This window comes from Bubalus bubalis, chromosome 16, assembly GCF_019923935.1.
Source record: "Bubalus bubalis isolate 160015118507 breed Murrah chromosome 16, NDDB_SH_1, whole genome shotgun sequence".
Classification (NCBI taxonomy): Eukaryota; Metazoa; Chordata; class Mammalia; order Artiodactyla; family Bovidae; genus Bubalus; species Bubalus bubalis.
The window spans coordinates 21,468,957-21,490,550 of NC_059172.1; the positions used below are offsets into that span (position 1 = coordinate 21,468,957).

At 37.5% G+C, this 21,594-nt stretch overlaps 1 protein-coding gene across 28 annotated transcripts in view; it reads left to right on the plus strand.

Moving 5' to 3' along the window:
• The window catches only part of CCDC73 (coiled-coil domain containing 73), a 154,014-nt gene that overhangs the window by 47,742 nt on the left and 84,678 nt on the right, over window positions 1-21,594 (plus strand). For all 28 annotated transcript variants that reach the window (XM_044929282.1, XM_025266272.2, XM_044929284.1 and 25 more), the window contains one exon: window positions 10,913-10,984. In XM_044929282.1, the coding sequence (XP_044785217.1) occupies window positions 10,913-10,984 (72 nt within the window). The remainder of the gene's footprint in view (window positions 1-10,912; window positions 10,985-21,594) is intronic.

Consider the following 21,594-nt stretch of genomic DNA (forward strand, 5'->3'; position numbering starts at 1 on the left):
TCCTGACCCAGAAATTGAACTGGGGTCTCCTGCATTGTAGGTGGATTCTTTACCAACTGAGCTATGAGGGAAGCCCAACAGACAAGTGAATAAAACAGAAAAGTTGACTCACGGATAAAGAGAACAAACTAGTGGTTACTACTAGGGATAGGAAAGGGAGGAGGAGGGACATACAGGGGTAGGTGAAAAAAAGGATTATTATGTGAAATTATTATTATGTGAAATTATGTGATTATTATTATTATGAGGTTATGTGAAAAAGACACTTGCTTCTTGGAAGGAAAGCCATGACAAACCTAGACAGTGTATTAAAAAAGCAGAGCTATCACTTTGCCAACAAAGGTCCATGTAGTCAAAGCTATGGTTTTTCTAGTAGTCATGTACAGATGTGAGAATTGGATCATAAAGTAGGCTGAGTGCTGAAGAATTGGTGCTTTTGAACTGTGGTGCTGGAGAAGACTCTTCAGAGTCCCTTGGACTGCAAAGAGATCAAATCAGTCAATCCTAAGGGAAATCAACCTTGAATATTCATTGGAAGGACTGATGCTGAAGCTGAAACTCGAATACTTTGGCCATCTGATGCGAAGAGCCAATTCACTGGAAAGACCCTGATGCTGGGAAAGATTGAAGGTAAAAGGAGAAGGGGCGGCAGAGGATGATATGGTTAGGTAGCATCACCAACCAGATGGGCATGAATTTGAGCAAACTCCAGGAGATAGTGAAGGACAGGGAAGCCTGGAATGCTGCGGTCCATGGGGTGGCAAAGAGTTGGACATGACTTAGCGACTGAACAACACCAACAATGCAAAATCATGTATGTGAAACTTCTGAGAATTGTGAAGCATTGTAGAATTTGAAGAATCTTTCATTCAGTAATAATAGTAGAAAGCACAAATGGGAAATCTTAAAAGCAGTCAGAAGTGGGAAAAGATTCATTATTTTCAAAAGAACAATAATACTATTAATAGTGGACTTCTTGATAATAATTGCTCAGTCCAGGAGACAGTGGCATGATACTTTCAAGTGCTTAAAACAATTTTGTTCCCCCCCAAACAGCCTCAAAAATGATATCATGAGTATTGAACGAGTTTTTCTAAGTGGAAGAAGTAATTATGTAAGTCTTCATACTAGGCAGTGCATTTGTATGGCATTCTGGAAGAGGCAAGACTATGGGGATGGGAAACAAATCAATAGTTGCCAGGTGTTGAAGGATGGGATAGGGATTATCTATAAATGGAATGCATAAGAGAATTTTGAGGAGTGATGGATTTTTCTGTATGGTACAGTGATGGTAGAAACATTTCTCCATGCCTCTGTCAAAATCCATAAAACTGTAAACCACAGTGAACTATACTATATGCAACCTTTATAAAAATTCAACCAGAGTGTGGGGAGAATTTCAGGATGGAATGCAGACTGTGAAAATATATGTAACTGTTTCACCATTACTTCAGTGAAAGACGTGGGTGGGAAAAGAAGCTGATTTAAGAACTTTAGAGAATGTACGTTGAGTTGATCAGTTCAGTCGCTCAGTCGTGTCCAACTCTTTGCGACCCCAAGGACTACAGCATGCCAGGCTTCCCTGTCCATCACCAACTCCTGGACCTTGCTCAAACTCATGTCCATTAAGTCGGTGATGTCATCCAACCATCTCATCCTCTTGTCGTGTTGAGTTGATACTGTAAGGCTGAAGACAAAAATGCTTAAATGTTTGCATTAAACACTCTCTGGTTGGCAGATTTATTTTTCATGGGAGTAATACTGAGACTACTTATACCTATGCTAGAGTTGAACAAATTAAGCAAGTTATAGAGCTGGGTAGAATTTTTTTCTCTGTTGAAGGAAGAAGTTACAAATAAGTATGTGTTGGGGGAGGCTAGAATGAATTCTGTGGTGTGGGATTAAAATTGAAGGTATCAGTATGAACTCATTTAGTATAAACAGATACAGAAATACAGACATTTATACACATTGGTTAGTCTATATACATAGATTTTCTGGCTCTGCTGAAAGGGCATAGAGGTAGCAACATTCCCATAGCAGGAACCATCTATAGTACTCACTTTTTGGTTCTAAATGTCATTATCTAATAAAAGGAACCAGGACCCCTTGAAGAAGTGGTTTATTCTAGAGTTGGATATCTTGTAGTGCTGGAAGGTACTTTAAGAAGGTACTTAAAACAGCATATCAAAAGGGTACAGAAACCAGCCTTAAAGAATTTCCATGAACATAGCTGGAAGAATTAGAGCAACAAAATAAATGATGATAGTATTGGATTGTAACCCAAAGAATAAAATAAATATCCATTGTACCCTACTAACATAAGTGAATGATAAAATAAATAAATGAGGGAGATGGGACAAATCTTTTATCGCCAGTCCAGGTTTGATGCAAGATACTGGATGCTTGGGGCTGGTGCATTGGGACGACCCAGAGGGATGGTATGGGGAGGGAGGAGGGAGGAGGGTTCAGGATGGGGAACACATGTATACCTGTGGCGGATTCATTTTGATATTTGACAGAACTAATACAATATTGTAAAGTTTAAAAATAAAATTAAAAAATAATAAATAAATGTAGGAGGAAGGAGAGAAACCACCCTTAAAGCATCACAGCAATAATTACTGCAGGCAAGATCCACAGATGAATGCTAAAATTAGTGGATGAGACTTTAAGGAGAAATAAAATAGTTGCAGTACCTTTCCCATATTGTTTAGTAAGTTAACTGTGATGGTTTTATACATGTTCACAAATTGCTTGATATTCTTTTCTCTGGGAAGTAGAACTTAATTTCCCTCACCTTGATTGTGGACTAAGTTTTAACAGATAGAAAATATAAAGGGAAAAAGTTTACTGTGGAGAAACTTGGCAAATACCACCTTCACTAAGTGATTAAGTTTAAGATCCCCAGAAAGAATTGGTGTGGTTCAGTAATTCATGTGAACATCAGGTACTCATGATATGATGTGATGAGAAGGGAACTTTACTGCTGTGGTATTCTTGAAACCTAGTTTAATCATGAAAAAATAGCAGACAAACACCATATGTGGAACATTCTACAAGATAGCTCATCAGTGTTTGTCAGAGCAAGGTCATAAAAAACAAGAGAGAAATTATTACAGATTGGAGGAGTCTAAGGAAACATGATTAACCATAATATGGTGTCCCGTATTATATCCTGAAACAGATATTGGTGGAAAAACTAGTGAAATGTGAAGAAACCTTATAGTCTAATTAATATTGTAACAATGTTATTTTCTTAACTTTGATAAATGTACCCTACTTATGTAAAATTTAAAGTTAGGGAAGCTGGATAAAGGGTATATATGAACTCTACTATCTTTATAAGTCTTCTGTAAGTCTAAAATAATTTCAAAATAAAAAGTTTGTAAAAGGAAATTTAGACTTTGAAACTGAAAGTTCAAGAAATACTATAGTAGAAATCAATATGATTCTTTTCTTTTTAATTTTAAAGAGATAATAAGCAAGCAAAACTATATTTGATCATTCATTTAATATTTCGTGAACACTTATGCCAGGTTTTAGAGAATATAATACCATGTAATAATAAAGGATTGCAGAATATACTCTGAGTCTGGACAAGGAAATGTCTAATTTTACTAAGGGGAGTGAGGAAAGCCTCATAGAAGAAATAACTGATGCAGAGATGTTGTGAATGAGTAGGAATTTCGGATCAGTCTTTTTCAGGGTTTATCAGTTATGTTGTTCTTTTCAAGGAATTAATTTTCCCCTTTGATTCTCTCTGTTGCATGTTTGTTTTGTGTTTTATTACTATTCACTCTTATCTTTATTATTTCCTTACTTTGTTTAATTTGTTGTTTTTGTCTTGAACTTCTAAAGATGGTATTTAGTTGATTAGTTTTCACCTTTTTTCCTTTTCTAATGTACAGCATTTAAGACGAAATTTTTCTCTTAGCATGCCTTTAGTTGGATCCCACAAATTTATGTAGATTCATTAACTATATTATCTACATCTTTATTATCATTCAGTTCAGATTGTAATTTATTCTTTGACCCATGCATTATTTAGATGTGTACTACTACTTCTACAAATATTTGAGAGTTTCATTTTACTTTCTGTTAACTTTAAAAAATTTTTTTGGATAATTTTATGTCAGATTATAAGCTTTACATAATTTCAGTCACTTAATATTTGTGGAACTTTGTTCTCTAGTCAAGCATATAATCAAGTTCGGTGAATAGGCCAACAGTGATGAATTCGAAAAAAATATAATATGTATTCTGTGTTTCTTGGGTGCAATATAGAATGACTGTGAATTTGGTCAACTTTGTCAATCTTGTTCAAATCTTCTGTATAATTATTTATTTTTTTGGTCTGCATTTTCCTTCTCCTTTTTCTTTTTCTGTACATATTTCAGTCTGGTTATTTTTTCCCCTTCCTTTCAGTTAATGAATTTTCAGTTTATATAGTTTGCTGATTAGGTCAATCTGTTGAGTTCTTAATTTTCCTTCTTATATTTTCAGTCCTAATATTTTCATTTGGTTCTTCTTTTATAACTTTCATTCCTCTGCTGAAATTGATATTGTCATATAGTTTCTTGCATATAGTTTCATATATTTAAAGTCTATATCTATATATATTATATATATATCTGTGAACAGTATGAAAAAGCAAAAAGATATGACTCCAGAATATGAGCCCCCAGGTTGGTAGGTGTCCAATATGCCACTGGGGAAGAGCAGAGAAATAGCTCCAGAAAGAATGAAGTCTGGGCCAAAGTGGAAATGACACTCAGCTGTGGATGTGTCTCGTGGTGAAAGTAAAATCTGAGGCTATAAAGAACAGTATTGCATAGGAACCTAGAATATTAGGTTCATGAATCAAGATAAATTGGGCATGGTCAAGCAGGAGATGGTGTGAGTGAACATTGACATTTGCGGAATCAGTGAACTAAAATGGACAGGGATGGGTGATTTTAATTCAGATGACCATTATATCTACTAATGTGGGCAAGAATCCCTTAGAAGGATTGGGGTAGCCCTTATAGTCAACAAAAGAGTCTGAAATGCAGTACTTGGGTGCAGTCTCAAAACCAACAGAATGATCTCTGTTCATTTCCAAGGCAAACCATTCAACATCACAGTAATCCAAGTCTATGCCCCAACCACTAAGGCCAAAGAAGCTGAAGTTGAACAGTTCTGTGAAGACCTACAAGACTTTCTAGAACTAACACTAAAAAAAGATATCCTTTTCATCATAGGGGATTGGAATGCACAAGTAGGAAGTCAAAAGATATCTGGAATAACAGGCAAGTTTGGCCTTGGAGTACAAAATGAACCAGCACAAAGGCCAACAGAGTTTTGCCAAGAGAACACATTGGTCATAGCAAACACCCTCTTCCAACAACACAAGAGACGACTGTACACATGGACATCACCAGAGGGCTACTATTTAAATCTGATTGATTATATTCTTTGCAGCCAAAGATGGAGAAACTCTACAGTCAGCAAAAACAAGATCGGGAGCTGACTGTGGCTCAGATCATGAGTTTCTTATTTCAAAATTCACGCTTAAATTGAAGAAAGTAGGGAAAACCACTAGGCCATTCAGGTATGACTTAAATCAAATCCCCTATGATTATACAGTAGAGGTGATGAATAGATTCAAGGGATTAGATCTGGTAGACAGAATGCCTGAAGAACTATGGATGAAGGTTTGTAACATTGTGTAGGAAGCAGTGACAAGAACCACCCCCAAGAAAAAGAAGTGTGAGAAGGCAAAATGGTTGTCTGAGGAGGCCTTACGAATAGCTGAAAATAGAAGAGAAACGAAAGGCAGGGGAGAAAGGGAAAGATACACCCAACTGAATGCAGAGTTGCAGAGAATAGCAAAGAGGGATAAGAAAACCTTAAGCAAACAATGCAAAGTAATGGGGGAAAACAATAGAATGGGAAAGACTAGAGATTTCTTCAAGAAAACTGGAGATACCAAGGGAACATTTCATACAAAGATAGGCACAGTAAAGGACAGAAACATCAAGGACCTAAGAGAAGCAGAAGATATTAAGAAGTGGTGGCAGAATACACAGAAGAGCTATACAAAAAAGGTCTTAATGACCCAGATAAGCTTTACTGGTGGCTCAGGTGGTAAAGAATCTCCCTGCATGCAGGAGACATGGGTTCAGTCCCTGGGTCGGGAAGATTCCCTGGAGAAGGAAATGGCAACCCACTCCACTGTTCTTGCCTGGGGAATCCCATGGGCAGAGGAGCCTGGCGGGTTACAATCCATGGGGTCACAAAGAGTCAGATATGACTTAGCAACTAAACAGCGAACTCTGATGGTGTGGTCACTCATCTAGAGCCAAACATCCTGGAATGTGAAGTCAAGTGGGCCTCAGGAAGCATTATTATGAACAAAGCTAGTGTAAGTGATTGAATTCCAGCTGAGCTATTTCAAATCCTAAAAGATGATGCTGTGAAAGTGCTACACTCAATATGCCAGCAAATTTGGAAAACTCAGCAGTGGCCACAGGACTGGAAAAGGTCAGCTTTCATTCCAATCCCAAAGACAGACAGTACCAAAGAATACTCAAACTACTGCACAATTGTGCTCATTTTCTGTGCTAGCAAGGTAATGCTCAAAATCCTTCAAGGTAGGCTTCAGCAGTACATGAACTGAGCATGTCTAGATGTACAAGCTGGATTTAGAAAAGGTGAGGAAAAAGAGATCAAGTTGCCAACATCCGTTGGATCACAGAAAAAGCAAGTGAATTCCAGAAAAACACCTACTTCTGTTTCATTGACTATGCTAAAGCCTTTGACTGTGTGAATCAACAACAAACTGTGGAAAAGTCTTAAAGAAATGGGAATGCCAGACCACCATACCTGTCTCCTGAGAAACCTGTATGCAGGTCAAGAAGCAATAGTTAGAATCAGACATGGAACAGTGGACTGGTTCAAAATTGGGAAAGGAGTACATCAAGGCTGTCAATGAGTATATTGTCACCCTGCATATTTAACTTATATTCAGAGTACATCATGCAAAATTCCAGGCTGACTCACAAGCTGGAATCAAGATTACTGGGAGAAATATCAACAACGTCAGATATGCAGATGATATAACTCTAATGGAATAAAGCAAAGAGGAACTAAAGAGCTCCTGATAAGAGTGAAAGAAGAGAGTGAAAAATCTGGCTTAAAACTCAGTGTTCAAAGAACTAAGATCATGGCATCCAGTCCCACCACTTCATGGAAAATAGATGGGGAAAAAGTGGAAACAGTAACAGATTTTATCTTCTTGGGCTCCAAAATCAAATCACTGTAGACGGTGACTACAGCCATGAAATTAAAAGATGCATGCTCCTTGGAAGGAAAGCTGTGACAAATCTAAACAACATATTAAAAAGCAGAGACATCACTTTGCCAACAAAGGTCCGTATAGCTAAAGTTATGGTTTTTCCAGTAGTAATGTATGGATGTGAGAGTTTGACCGTAAAGAAGGCAAGAATTGATGTTTTCAAACTGTGGTGCTGGAGAAGACTCTTGAGAGTTATTTGGACAGCAAGGAGATCAAACCAGTCAGTCTTAAAGGAAATCCTCTGAATATTCATTGGACTAAAGCTTCAGTACCACCTGATGGGAAGAGCTGACTCGTTGGAAAAAGACCCTGATGCTGGGAAAGATTGAGGGCAGGAGAAGGGAGCAACAAAGGATGAGATGGTTGGATAGCGTCACTGACTCAATAGGTGTGAGTTTGAGCAAACTCTGGGAAATAGTGAAGGACTGGGAAGCCTGGCATGATGCAGTATATGGGGTTGCAAAGAATTAGACACGACTTAGTGACTGAATAACAACAATACCTATAAACTCGAATATATGGACCCGTAGATCTGTTTCTGTTGTCTCTTTTTTTCCCTTCATTTTTGGGTCATTTGATGTTTTGGTGGGGTGCAGCCAAAAAAAAAAAAAAAAGGCAATGATTTGCTAAGGAAATTAGTAGGAAGGAAACTGGGTAATTAATGGTGTAATTCTTGCTGGGATAATCCCATGGACAGAGGAGCCTGGTGGGCTACAGTCCATGGGGTCAAAAAAGTCATACATAACTGACCAACTGAACATGCATACAATGTGGTAAATAACATTAAGCAGCATTTCAGTTCCCCGTAAAATTAGTTGTGCTGTCATAACCCTTTTGCGGTTATAATGATTTGTAGAATCTGTATTTTGAACTACATGTAAAACTGGGAAAATGAGTGTTATCCACATTGCTGAAAGATAACATTATAATATACTTCTACTATGTTAGGATTTTGATATAACTTCTTGCTTTTTATTAAAAATTATTATTTACATTTTATTTGAACTTTTCACTTTTATTCATTCTTCAGGCAGTTTTCAAAAATCATTAATAAAAATTCTTATTAAATTGTCAATGAGAAAAAAATATGATAAATTTGGTAAGGAAATCCCCTATGAAACTTCAATAAAATATCCAAGAATATAGAACCTTAAAAAAGATTTTAAAAACTAAACCTTAAAGTGTTTATTTTTTATTAGCTGCCTTAGGACTACAAGGATTTTATTGTTTTTACAAAAACAATAAAAGAGGAGTAATTTGCTGGTTTATTTACTCTTTATAACCTTTAGAAAGTGACATGCTTTTTTTAAAGTACTTGCTTCAGGCTGTAGTTTTACACGATGGACTGTGCATTGGTCAGGCCTCTTCAATTCTTGACCCTGAACAGATTTAGGGACGTAGTATATATAGCAGGCTCTTGTCCAAGTAGCCAAAACTGTAACTGGGTACTTTCATTCTCCTTTTCAAACTCATAATCCACCTCCTACGAAATGGCCCAATTCAGTTTTTCATATTGTCTAATACAATATTAATCACTCTTTCAGAGGGTTTCTTGGTTTGATTAAGTACCAAGTATCAAAAATAAATATTTCTAGTATGCATGGAATAGCCTAAATGTTCACACTTAAAGAAAAGCTGTTTCCTAAGAAAGAAATTTCTTTTTTAGGAGCTTTTGAATTTATGGTTATCGAGCTGTTGAAGATTTTGTTTATCTCCTTAGTTGAGGTTTGGTAGTTTGTTGTTTTGGAATAATTGGTCTGTCTCTGTAAGTTGTCACATTTATGACCATAAACTTGTTTGTAGCATTCCCTTAACTTTTTAATGGCTATAGAACTTCTGTACATGGTTTCTTTTAGCATTTTGCACATATTTTAAAATTACTGATTTAAAGTCTGTCTAGGTCCATTGTCCGCATTTGCTCAGGAACAGTTACTATTAAATTGTTTGTTTGTTTGTTTGTTTTCCTGTGTATGAATCACTCTTCTGTTTACCTGGATGCCTTATAATTTTTTGTTGAGAAATGGACATTTTGTTGAGAAATGGGCATTTTGAGTATGTGACAACTCTGGAAATAAGATTCCTCCTTCTCTACAGGGTTGCTGCTTGTTTTTGTCTCTGTTTAGTGACTTTTCTGAAATAATTTTAAGTCTTCAGTTTTTGTCACGTGTGTCATGTTCTTAGCTTAGTGATCAGCTAGTGCTTTGTCTGACAGAGATAGCCTAAAATACCTGGAAGCAAAACAAATAAGAAAACCTCTCAGTCTTTGCAGAAGAGCTGTCTGTGAGTGTGTGTGTGTGTGTGTGTGTGTGTGTGTGATGAGTGTGTGTGTGTGATGAGTGTGTGTGTGTGGTGACAGTCCTCTTAACACTCAACCAGTCCTCTTTCAAGTCTACCTGTCAAAGTTTCCAATAGAAGCTTCAGATTTCTCTAGTGATACTTGTGTTTATTGTGTGGACAAATTCAAGAATATTACAATATTTTAAACAAAATCAGAGTTTTTCTAAATAACTGCTTCCTGGTTGACTTTAGACTTCCTCCCTTGATTTTGGGTCTCTTTGTGCTGCTTCCCATAGAGGGTCTGTCTTTGCAGCTCTTCTAGCTATATCTCACTGCTTAATTAGTTGGGTGGTGGTGTCAGATAGGGAATAGGAGCATTTTCTGATGTTTCTATCAAGCCCTCAGTCTTTCGTGAACGTGATTCTCAAGGTGAAGCCTTCACTAGAATTCTGATCCCTTTTCCGTATTTAATGGTAGGCCTAGAATGTATTCCTTCCCCTGCCCCAGTGATAGAACTGTTGTTTTATTTTTGTAGCCTTCTCTCAGCTTCAGTGGGTTTCCACAAGTGCTCTCATGCTACAGTTTTTATTGCCCTACCCCCTGTAGATTAACGGTTTTGTTCTTTCAAGGAGATAAGAAAGATAGTCTTGTCTAAGTAAGTTTTTAGTGTTGTTGGTTGATTCCTTTTCCTAGCTACAGATATTTTCCACTAGTGTCCTTAAATGTACTTTTGATTTTCCTTTCCCCTGCAGATTAAGTGTTTGGTCTGTAGTAGATTTAGGGAAGATGGCTTGTGACTGCTCTTCTCCTCTCCAACCAGTACCACAGGGGGAAAGTTTTCTCACATTCTTTCCTTCCTTTTCTGTAAGCACCTAGTGGGTTTCATGGAAGAAAAACCTGTCAGAAAGCATTAACCTCCTTATTTCTCTAGCCATCAGGAGATTCATCTTCTTACACCAGCCCATGCTCTGCCTTTAGAAATGTATTAAGGACTTGTAGCTGAGTTTTCTTATCAGTACTCAGTGGCTTATGTTCCAGGTAAGCAAATGCTGTGGTTCTTTTCTCTCTGTAGGTGCCTGTCTCAATCCAGATTTTGGATTACTTGGTTGATGTGAGACCTCAGTTCTCTGATGGATTTAACTATTTAACTTGCAAAATTTCCAACTTTTTTTTCTTGTTGTAAGGGTGGGAGGATGTTGTTTTTTTATCTCTTTAGATCTCTTTCTCTTTAGAATGAACCAAAACTGGAAATTTTCAAGTCCTTATTTACTAGCATTTTTCTTCTTTTTGACTTAGGAAGCAGAAACTCAGTATGAAGAGCAGATTGCTAAAATTATTATGGAGACACAAGAACTTAAATGGCAAAAGGTGAGTATTTCCTCTTCTGATTATCATTTTATTTAAAAATGTATTTTAATCCTTACTTGCAAAGATAATTTTTAAATTTCCGAAATATAATATTTGGAGAATTGTGCATCATTTTACAGAGTCTCCAAAAAATTACAGCTAAAACTATTGCAGATTCATTTTGATGTTTGGCAAAACTAATACAATTTTGTAAAGTTAAAAAAAAAAACTATTAATAACATTTGGGCTTCCAAAAAACAGAATAACCTTTTTTTTTTTCATGCTTTCTAATAAGAAAATAGCAAAGGATAACTCTGGAAACTATTGTGAATTATTTCATATCTGAAAAACATATTGTGTATTATAGAAGAGTCAAAGTATTTTTTAAGAAATGTAACCTCAGAGTAGTTCCATATTTTCCTAGGCTATTATTACATATTATAACCAAATATTTAAAAAATCTGATTCTCTTTTGATCCTTATCCATATAGAAGCATTTTTGATAGTGCTTCTCTTGCCTTTCCAGCAAAGTAACTTTAACAACTAAAAACTGAAAGCTTAATGAAGATGGCCCTTCTTTTCAGTGTTAGGCAGTTTTGAAACAGGAACATAGAGACAACACATCAGAATCAGAATTCACATAATAGAGAGGACAGGCCTACAATGGGAATTTTGAAGCCAGACAGATCAACAAGGTTGTGTAGAAATGGGAGTAAAACCAGAGTTGGGTTACATGAGGGACAGGTCTGAAATAAAGAAACCTGTGTGTGGAGAGGAAAAAACAGATAAATTCCAAATGCAATTTAAACTTCCAAGCATATTTCAGAACATTAAGTCATAGCTTATTTTGAATAGAGAGCATCAACAGTCGAAAGTTATCGGAATCTTTAAGTTAATCAGTAAGTTTTATATAGTCCAGTTTAAAATACCACTTGTGTATATGGGATACTTACACTGATTCTAAGATTTATGTGGAAATAAACTTGAAAAAAGTGGCTGGGAAAGTTTTGAAAAGAAAGAGGATGAAATAGTCCCACTAGAATCTTAAACGTATTTTAAAGCTGCAATAATTGAAATAGCTTGGTAGTATACATGAACAGCAGAGAAGGCAATGGCAACCCACTCCAGTACTCTTGCCTGGAAAATCCCATGGATGGAGGAGCCTGGTGGGCTGCAGTCCATGGGGTTGCTAAGAGTCAGGCACGACTGAACAACTTCACTTTGACTTTTCACTTTCATCCATTGGAGAAGGAAATGACAACCCACTCCAGTATTCTTGCCTGGAGAATCCCAGGGACAGAGGAGCCTAGTGGGCTGCCGTAGATGGGGTCGCACAGAGTTGGACACGACTGAAGCGACTTAGCAGCAGCAGCAGCAGCATACATGAACAGGCATCCGGTCCCATCACTTCATGGGAAATAGATGGGGAAACAGTGGAAACAGTGTCGGACTTTATTTTTCTGGGCTCCAAAATCACTGCAGATGGTGGTTGCAGCCATGAAATTAAAAGATGCTTACCCCTTGGAAGGAAAGTTATGACCAACCTAGATAGCATATTGAAAAGCAGAGACATTACTTTGCCAACAAAGGTCCATCTAGTCAAGGCTTTGGTTTTTCCAGTAGTCATGTATGGATGTGAGAGTTGGACTGTGAAGAAAGCTGAGAGCTGAAGAATTGATGCTTTTGAACTGTGGTGTTGGAGAAGACTCTTGAGGGTCCCTTGGACTGCAAGGAGATCCACCCAATCCATTCTAAAGGAGATCGGTCCTGGGTGTTCTTTAGAAGGAATGATGCTAAAGCTGAAACTCCAGTACTTGGGCCACCTCATGCGAAGAGTTGACTCATTGGAAAAGACTCTGATGCTGGGAGGGATTGGGGGCAGGAGGAGAAGGGGACGACAGAGGATGAGATGGCTGGATGGCATCACCAACTCGATGGACATGAGTTTTAGTGAACTCCGGGAGTTGGTGATCGACAGGGAAGTCTGGCGTGCTATAATTCATGGGATCTCAAAGAGTTGGACATGACTGAGCGGCTGAACTGATACATGAACAGATAGAATATAACAGAGTCCAGAAATAGATCCAAATATATGAGATAATTTAGTGAATGGTAATACCAGACCACGTGATCTGCCTCCTGAGAAATCTGTATGCAGGTCAAGAAGTAACAGTTAGAACTGAACATGGAACAATAGACTGGTTCCAGATAGGGAAAGGAGTATGTCAAGGCTGTGTATTGTCACCCTGTTTATTTAATTTATATGCAGAGTGCATCATGAGAAATGCTGTATGAAGCACAAGCTGTAATCAAGATTGCCAGGAGAAATATCAATAACCTCAGATATGTAGATGACACCACCCTTATGGCATAAAGCAAAAAAGAACTAAAGAGCCTCTTGATGAAAGTGAAAGAAGAGAGTAAATCAGTTGGCTTAAAGCTCAACATTCAGAAAACTAAGATCATGGCATTTTGTCCTATCGCTTCATGGCAAATAGATGGGGTAACAGTGGCTGACTTTGTTTTTTTGGGGCTCCAGAATCACTGCAGATGGTGACTGCAGCCATGAAATAAAAAGACGCTTACTCCTTGGCAGAAAAGTTATGACCAGCCTAGACAGCATATTAAAAAGCAGAGATACTACTTTGCCAACAAAGGTCCGTCTACTCAAGGCTATGGTTTTTCCAGTAGTTGTGTATGGATATGAGAGTTGGACTATAAAGAAAGCTGAGCGCCAAAGAATTGATGCTTTTGAACAGTGGTGTTGGAGAAGACTGTTGAGAGTCCCTTGGACTGCAAGGAGATCCAACCAGTCCATTCTAAAGGAGATCAGTCCTGGGTGTTCATTGGAAGGACTGATATTGAAGCTGAAACTCCAGTACTTTGGCCACCTGATGCAAAGAGCTGACTCATTGGAAAAGACTGATGCTGGGACGGACTTGGGGCAGGAGGAGAAGGGGACGACAGAGGATGAGATAGCTGGATGGCGTCACTGACTCGATGGACGTGAGTCTGAGTGAACTCCGGGAGTTGGTGATGGACAGGGAGGCCTGGCGTGCTGCGATCCATGGGGGTCGCAAAGAGTCGGACACGACTGAGTGACTGAACTGAACTGAACTGAAGACTCTGTCAAGGTAGTGTCCTCAGTTACTGCAGTGAATTCTAGTAAACATGGTTTTGCTTTATTAACAGGTTGGTTGGGTGTTTTGGTTGAGTTCATTTTTGTATATGGTGTTAGGTAAAGGTTCAGCTTCATTCTTTTGCATATTTGTATCCAGTTTTTCTAGAACCTTTGGTTGGCAAGGCTGTTCTTTTCCTGATTGAATGATCTTGGCACCCTTGTCAAAAATATTTGACTATGTAAGAGGGCTTATTTCTGGGCTCTTAATTTTGTTCCATTGGTCCATGTGTCTTTCTTTATGCCATTACTACACTGTTTTGATTCCTAGAGCTTTCCAGTAAGTTTTGAAATTAGGATATGTGAATCTCCGAGCTTTGTTCTTCTTTTTCAAGATTATTTGACTGTTTGGGGTTCCTTGAGATTCCATTTGAATTGTAGGATGAGTTTTTCTATTTCTGCAAAAATATCATTGGAATTCTCATAGAGATTACATTGAATCTATAGAGAACTTTGGATAGTATTGACATCTTACTAACATGAAGCTTTCTAATCCCAGCACAAAGGATGTGTTTACACTTTTTATGTTTTATTTAATTTATTTTCTTTTGGCACTGTTTTGTAGTTTTCATTATACAGGTCTTTTATCTCCTTGCTTGAGTTAATTTCTATGTATTTTATTCTTGTTAGTGCTATTGTAAATGTAACTGTTTTCTTAACTTCATTTTTGGGTTGTTCATTGTATTGAACATGCAACTGATTTTGGTGTGACTATATCTTATTACTTTGCTAAATTCATTTATTCAATTTTTTGGTGGAATCTTTAGGGTTTTGTACATATAAGACCGCAGACAGATAATTCTACTTTTTCTTTTTCAAACTGGATTTCTTTTTCTTTCCTCATTGCTTTGACTAAGGCTTCCAATACTATGTTGAGGAGAAGCTGTAAAAGTGGGCATCCTTGCTTTCTTCCTAACCTTAGAGGAAAAGCTTTCAGTCCTTTACCATTGAGTATTATGTTCATGTGGGGTTTACAAATATGGCTATTATGTTGAAGTAGTTTCCTTCTTTTCCTAGTTTGTTGAGTTTTTTTTTTAAATCATGAAAGGGTATTGAATTTTGTCATTTCCTTTTTATTTCATAAGTTGAGATGATTGTGTGCTTTCTTCCCCCTTCATTGTGTTAATGTGGTTTATTGCATTGATTGACTTTTTGTGTGTTGAACTCTTCTCTTATCCCAAGGATAAATCCTACTTGATCATGGTGTATGATCCTTTTATCTGAATTCAGTTTGCTAGTGTTTTTTTTTTTTTTTTTTTTTTGAGAAATGTTGCATCACTGTTCTTTAGGGGTATTGGTCTATAGTATTCTTTTTTAACATGTTTTTTCATCTGGCTTTGGTATCAAGGTAACACTGGCTTAAAAGCATGAGTTAGGAAGTGTTTCTTCCTTTTCAACTCTTTGGAAAAGTTTGAGGAGGATTGCTGTTAATTCTTCTTTAAATGTTTGATCAGGCTCAGGGCTTTTCTGTGTTGGGTGTTTATTTTTTATTACAGATTCAATCTCCTTAATAGTTATAAGCTTAAGCTAAAGCTAAACTGAAGTCCCTCAGTCGTGTCTGACTTTTTGCGACCCCATGGACTGTAACCTCCCAGTCTCCTCCATCCATGGGATTTTCTAGACAAGAATACTGGAGTGGGTTGCCATTTCCTTCTCGAGGAGGTCTTCCTGACCCAGGGATTGAACCCACGATTCCCGCATTGTAGGCAGACGCTTTATTGTCTGAGCCATCAGGGAAGTCCTAATAGTTATAGGTCTGTTAAATTTTTCTGTTTCTTTGTTATTTGGTAGGTTTTGCATTTCTAGGAATTCTCCATTTCATCTAGGTTACCCAATTTGCTGGCATACAATTGTTCATAATACTCTTATCAGTTCAGTTCAGTCGCTCAGTCATGTCCGACTCTTTGCGACCCCATGAACCGCAACACGCCAGGCCTCCCTGTCCATCACCAACTCCTGCAGTTTACCCATACTCATGTCCATTGAGTCGGTGATGCATCCAACCATCTCATCCTGTGTTGTCCCCTTCTCCTCCTGCCTTCAATCTTTCCCAGCATCAGGGTCTTTTCAAATGAGTCAGCTCTTTGCATCAGGTGGCCAAAGTATTGGAGTTTCAGCTTCAACATCAGTCCTCCCAATGAACACCCAGGACTGATCTCCTTTAGGATGGACTGGTTGGATCTCCTTGCAGTCCAAAGTACTCTTATAATACTTATTATTTCTGCAGAATCAGTAGTAATGCCCCCACTTCCATTTTTGAAATTTGAGCACTTTCAAAATTTGAGCCTTTTCTTTTTTTCTTAGTCCATCTGTCCTGTGTTTAGTCTGTCAGTTGCATCTGACTTTGCAACCCCACGGACTGAGGCCCTCCAGGCTCCTCTGTCCATGGAGATTCACCAGGCAAGAATACTGGAGTAAGTTGCCATGCCCTCCTCCAGGGAATCTTTCCATTCCAGGGATCGAACCCAGGTCTGCCTCATTGCAGGCAGGTTCTTTACCATATGAGTCACCAGGGAAGCCCAGTCCATCTAGGTAAAGGTTTGTCAGTTTTGTTAACTTTTCAAAGAAACAACTTTTAATTTCACTGATTTTCTCTATTTTTCTTTTCTAAAATTTTTAAATTTATTTTTGGCTGTATTGAGTCTTCGTTTCTGGTGTGGGCTTTTGTCAAGTTGTGGAGAGCAGGGACCACCCTCTAGTTGTGGAGCACAGGTGTCTCACTGCAGTGAATTCTGTTGTGTGGAGCGTGGGCTCTAGGGCGCGCAGGCTTCAGTGGTTGCAGCTCACGGACTCGAGTGCACAGGCTCAGTAGCTGAGGTGCATGCGGTTAGTTGCTCCACGCCATGTAGAATTTTCCCAGATTAGGGATTAAACCCGTGTCTCAAACCTGTGTCTCCTGCGTTGGCAGGCTGTTTCTTTACCACTGAGCCACCAGGGAAGCCCTGTCTATTATTTTTCTATTCTCTATTTTATTTATCTCTGCTCTGATCTTCATTATTTCCTTTCTCTGGCTAACTTTGGGTTTAGTTTGTTCTTCTCTTTATCAAATATAAAGTTAGGTTGTTGATTTGAGATCTTTCTTGTTTTTTAATGTAAGTATTTATAGTTATAAATATTCCCATTAGCGTGTCTTTTGCTGCATCCCATCAGTTTTGGTATTTTTTTTGTTTGTTTTTATTTGTCCTTCTTTATTTTCTAATTTTCCTTGTGATTTCTTTAATCACAGTTGTTTAAGAGTTTGTTGTTTAATTTTCACAAATATATGGGTTTTCTAGTTTTCCTCCTATTACTTATTTCTAACTTCTTCCCATTGTGATCAGAGAGGATACTTTGAATGCAATCAGAATCTATTGCAACTTAATTTGTGGCCTAGCATATGGTCTGTCCTGGAAAAATGTCCAATATGCACCTGAGAAGAATGTATATTTTGTTTTGGGGTAGAGTGTTCTGTTTATGTCTGTTAGATCTAAGTTGTTTACTTTGTTATTCCAGTCTCCTCTATTTCCTTGGTTATCTTCTATCTGGGTATTCTGTTTTTGAGAATGAGGTGTTGAAGTCTTCAACTGTTATTGTAGAACTATTTATCGCTTCAGTTCTGTCCATTTTTGCTTCATATATTTTGATGGTCTGTCATTTGGTTCATAAATGTTTATGATTGTTATCTTTTTCCTTATTGAATGTTTTATGAATATATAATGTCTTTCTATGTCTATTGTAACTTTTTATAATTTAAAGTCCACTTTTTTGTTTGTTTGGTTGGTTGTTATTTTGATGGAATATCTTTTTCCACTTTTTTATTTTAACGTATTTGTGTCTTTAGATCTAAAGTTAGTCTTTTGTAGATAGCATAAAGTTGGATCACATTTTCTATGCATTCTTCCAGTGTTTGTCTTTTGATGAGAGACTTTAAATATACATTTAAAGTAATTACTGATAAGGAATTACTAACTTCTATCATTTTGCTGTCTGTTTTATATGTATCTGATAGATTTTTGTTCCTCATTTCCTGATTACCATCATCTTTTGTGTTTAGTTGATTTTTTTATGGTAGAATGTTTGAATTCCTTTCTCATTTCCTTTTGTGTATACTCTCTAGCTATTTCCTTTTTGGTTACCATAGGGATTACAGTTCAGTTCAGTCGCTCAGTCGTGTCCGACTCTTTGCAACCTCATGAATCGCAGCATGCCAGGCCTCCTTGTCCATCACCATCTCCTGGAGTTCATTCAAACTCACGTCCATCGAGTCAGTGACGCCATCCAGCCATCTAATCCTCTGTTGTCCCTTTTCCTCCTGCCCCCAATCCCTCCCAGCATCACAGTCTTTTCCAATGAGTCAGCTCTTCGCATGAGGTGGCCAAAGTATTGGAGTTTCAGCTTTAGCATCATTCCTTCCAAAGAACACCCAGGGCTGATTTCCTTTAGAATGGACTAGTTGGATCTCCTTGCAGTCCAAGGATGCTAACTATTGCAGTCCAATAGTTAGTATCTATTATTATAGCACTCTAATTTGAATATGTATCAGGTTAATGTCAATAACATATAAGTACTCTATTCCTTTATAGTTCTATCTACACCCCTTTCAGTTGTTGATATTTACATCTTTATATATTGTATGCTCAAGAAAATAAACTAGTAGTTTTAAATATGTATTAATTTCTGAATTTTTTTTATAATAATAGCAACTTCGTAGATTTTTAACAATATTTATTTATTTATTTGGCTGCACTGGGTCTTAGCTGCGACACATAGATCTTTGTTGCCACATGTGGGATCTACATTATGGCTTGCAGGATCTTTAGTTGCAGCAGGCAGGATCTAGTTCCCTGACTAGAGATTGAACATAGGTCCCTTGCAATGGGAGCATGGAGTCTTAACCACTGGACCACCAGGGAATTCCCTAGTCTCTCAATTATATAGAAAATAAATGTGGAGTTACAAATCAAAGTTACAATAATACTAGCTTTTAGTCTAATAATTTTTTAAATGTTAGTTTCTTAAATCACATAGAAACAAACAAAAATTGTTAGAGTAATACAAGCTTTTATAAATTTCTCATGTATTTACCTTTATTGAGATTCTTATTTCTTCATATGGAAATAAAGACTTTTTTTTCTTCATATGGAAATAAAGATTTTTATTTCTTCATATGGAGTCTTTTGTTTCCTTTCATTTCAACCTGCAGGTCTCCTTTGATCATTTCTTGCAGGGCAGGTCTAATGGGTAATGAATTCTCTTAGCTTTGATCTGCATTTTAGATCATGTAGAGGAAAGGCAATTTACATGAGATGGTGATAAGACTATGCAGTATATTTCCTGAGTCCTTGGAGTATAGTACTTTGCTCATTTATCCAAAGTAAGAAAATGTCTAAGGTTGGGATATGAATAGCCAGTTTCATGTGGTAAGCTCTAACAGATGTGTGTGGTGAAAGCCAATGAGTGTAGGAGAGTGTGGACTTAATGGTCTTGAGCGTTAGACATAACCTTCTTGGTCATGGCAGTTCAAGAATGTCAGATTTAAGATGCCATTAACTTTCTACTTTCCCTCAAGAGTGGAAATGATTGGGACAATGAAATATCCAAATAAATGACAAGACTTTCCAAAATTCCCTAATAACAGGTCCAGTAGAAAGTGCCTCTGTTATGGGAAATACTCATATTGGGAGCACAAAATCAAGTAATTTTTTCCTACTCTCATAATTATAGCTCTCTCTCAAGAAAAAGTTTCAGTCCATCCAGAAAAGTAGTAAGCAATGATCAGAACACATTCAGAAACCTTTGGAAGGGTTAATTTTAGGAAATCTATTTGGACACGTTCAGTGGGGGGTCCTGAAGCTTGGGTTTAGAAGGATAACAGTTTTACTAGGATTGTGAGGGAGACATAAGATTTGCACCAGAGACATCCTCAAAAATCTTATTAAAATTACCCCACCAATGCTAATTGAATATAGTTTTTAATATGTCTTTGTTCCGATGGGTAATTTCTTATAAATGTTTGCAGAGTTCCATTGAGGTTCTCTGGTGCCACCAAGTGTCTGTCCTGAAAGTGTCAGGGATTCTCTTACATTTTACAACCATGTATTCTTTTCAGACTCGGGAGCCAGTTGTGGACATTCCAGAATAGCGTTGTTTGTTGTTGTTGTTGTTGTTGTTGTTGTTTTATCTACAGGAAGATTTAGCTCTTTAGAGTATCATTGGGCCAGGAGCTAACTGAGGGCTGCCTGTGTGTCATAAAGATAAACTGGGATATTTCCTTTAGGCTTTATTATCCTGTATAGTGTGGTTTCATGGTAGCCACCTCTTTAGGAAACTTGCTTCCTAAAGTACTTCAGAGTACTTAATAACTGTTGTTCATTTTAATTGGTAATCCTAATGAGGTTAGAAACGTTCATTGTTTTTACAGTATTACAAAATCATGGACTACTTCAGATACTATTCCAAATAACCTTGATATTATTGATAGTTTTATGTTAACTCTGTCATCTCTTGACACTTGGCAAATTCTGCTGAGTGGGTAAGTACTGTCATCTGGACTGGTTTTACCTCTGGTAAAGAGTCTTGTTTTAGGGGTCAGTTGAGACTCTTACAGTATATCTTACCTGATAGTTCCCATTTTAGTTTCAGAAAATGATATATCAACAGATAAGACCTGGGTTCAATCCCTGGGTTGGGAAGATCTCCTGGAGGAGGGCATGGCAACCCACTCCAGTATTCTTGCCTGGAGAATCCCCATGAACAGAGAAGCCTGGCGGACTACAGTCTATGGGATCGCAGGGTCAGACATGACTGAACGACTAAGCATGCATTATTAAACCCAGATTTTCTAGGAGTTTTTTAATAAATCCATTTGAGGCATAGTGATTGTTTGAATAGAGGCTAGATCTCGTGAAATTCCTCTTCTTTGGGTAATCAGGAAAAGGGTAGCAATGTTTAGAGGATAGCACTGAGTTGAAATGTATGAGGGAGAAAGTAATAAAAAATTCATAGGAAGTAAGCCTGCTTGCTGAGAAACGTGTTTTTAGTAAGTGTCCAGGCTTGTTCAGCATATAGAACTATCAAATTTAAACAAGATCCTTAAACCAAGTCAATAGAAGCTTCTGCTAGTTTGGCTGCTGCTAATACTATCCTTAAATAAGGAGCAGGATTTTGCCAGTGGGTCAAGGGGAAGATTGTAGTAAGCAGTTGGGTCCTGCTGATACTTGCGGTGTTCTGTTAGAGTATTAAGGACTTGTCTGCATTGCTCAGATACAAATAGAAAGCTTTATGACAATTTGGAGGGCTCTAACTGCAGGGGTGTGTGTGGGGGGTGGGCTGTTGAAAAGTTATTTTTTTAAAAGAAAATATTCTTGTTTTTGTGTAAGTTCCTAAGGGAAAAGTTCCATTATTGAAAACTTAAATTATCCGATATCTGTAGTACTCAGTGAAATCTAGACAACTTCCTAATTTTCTCTTAGTA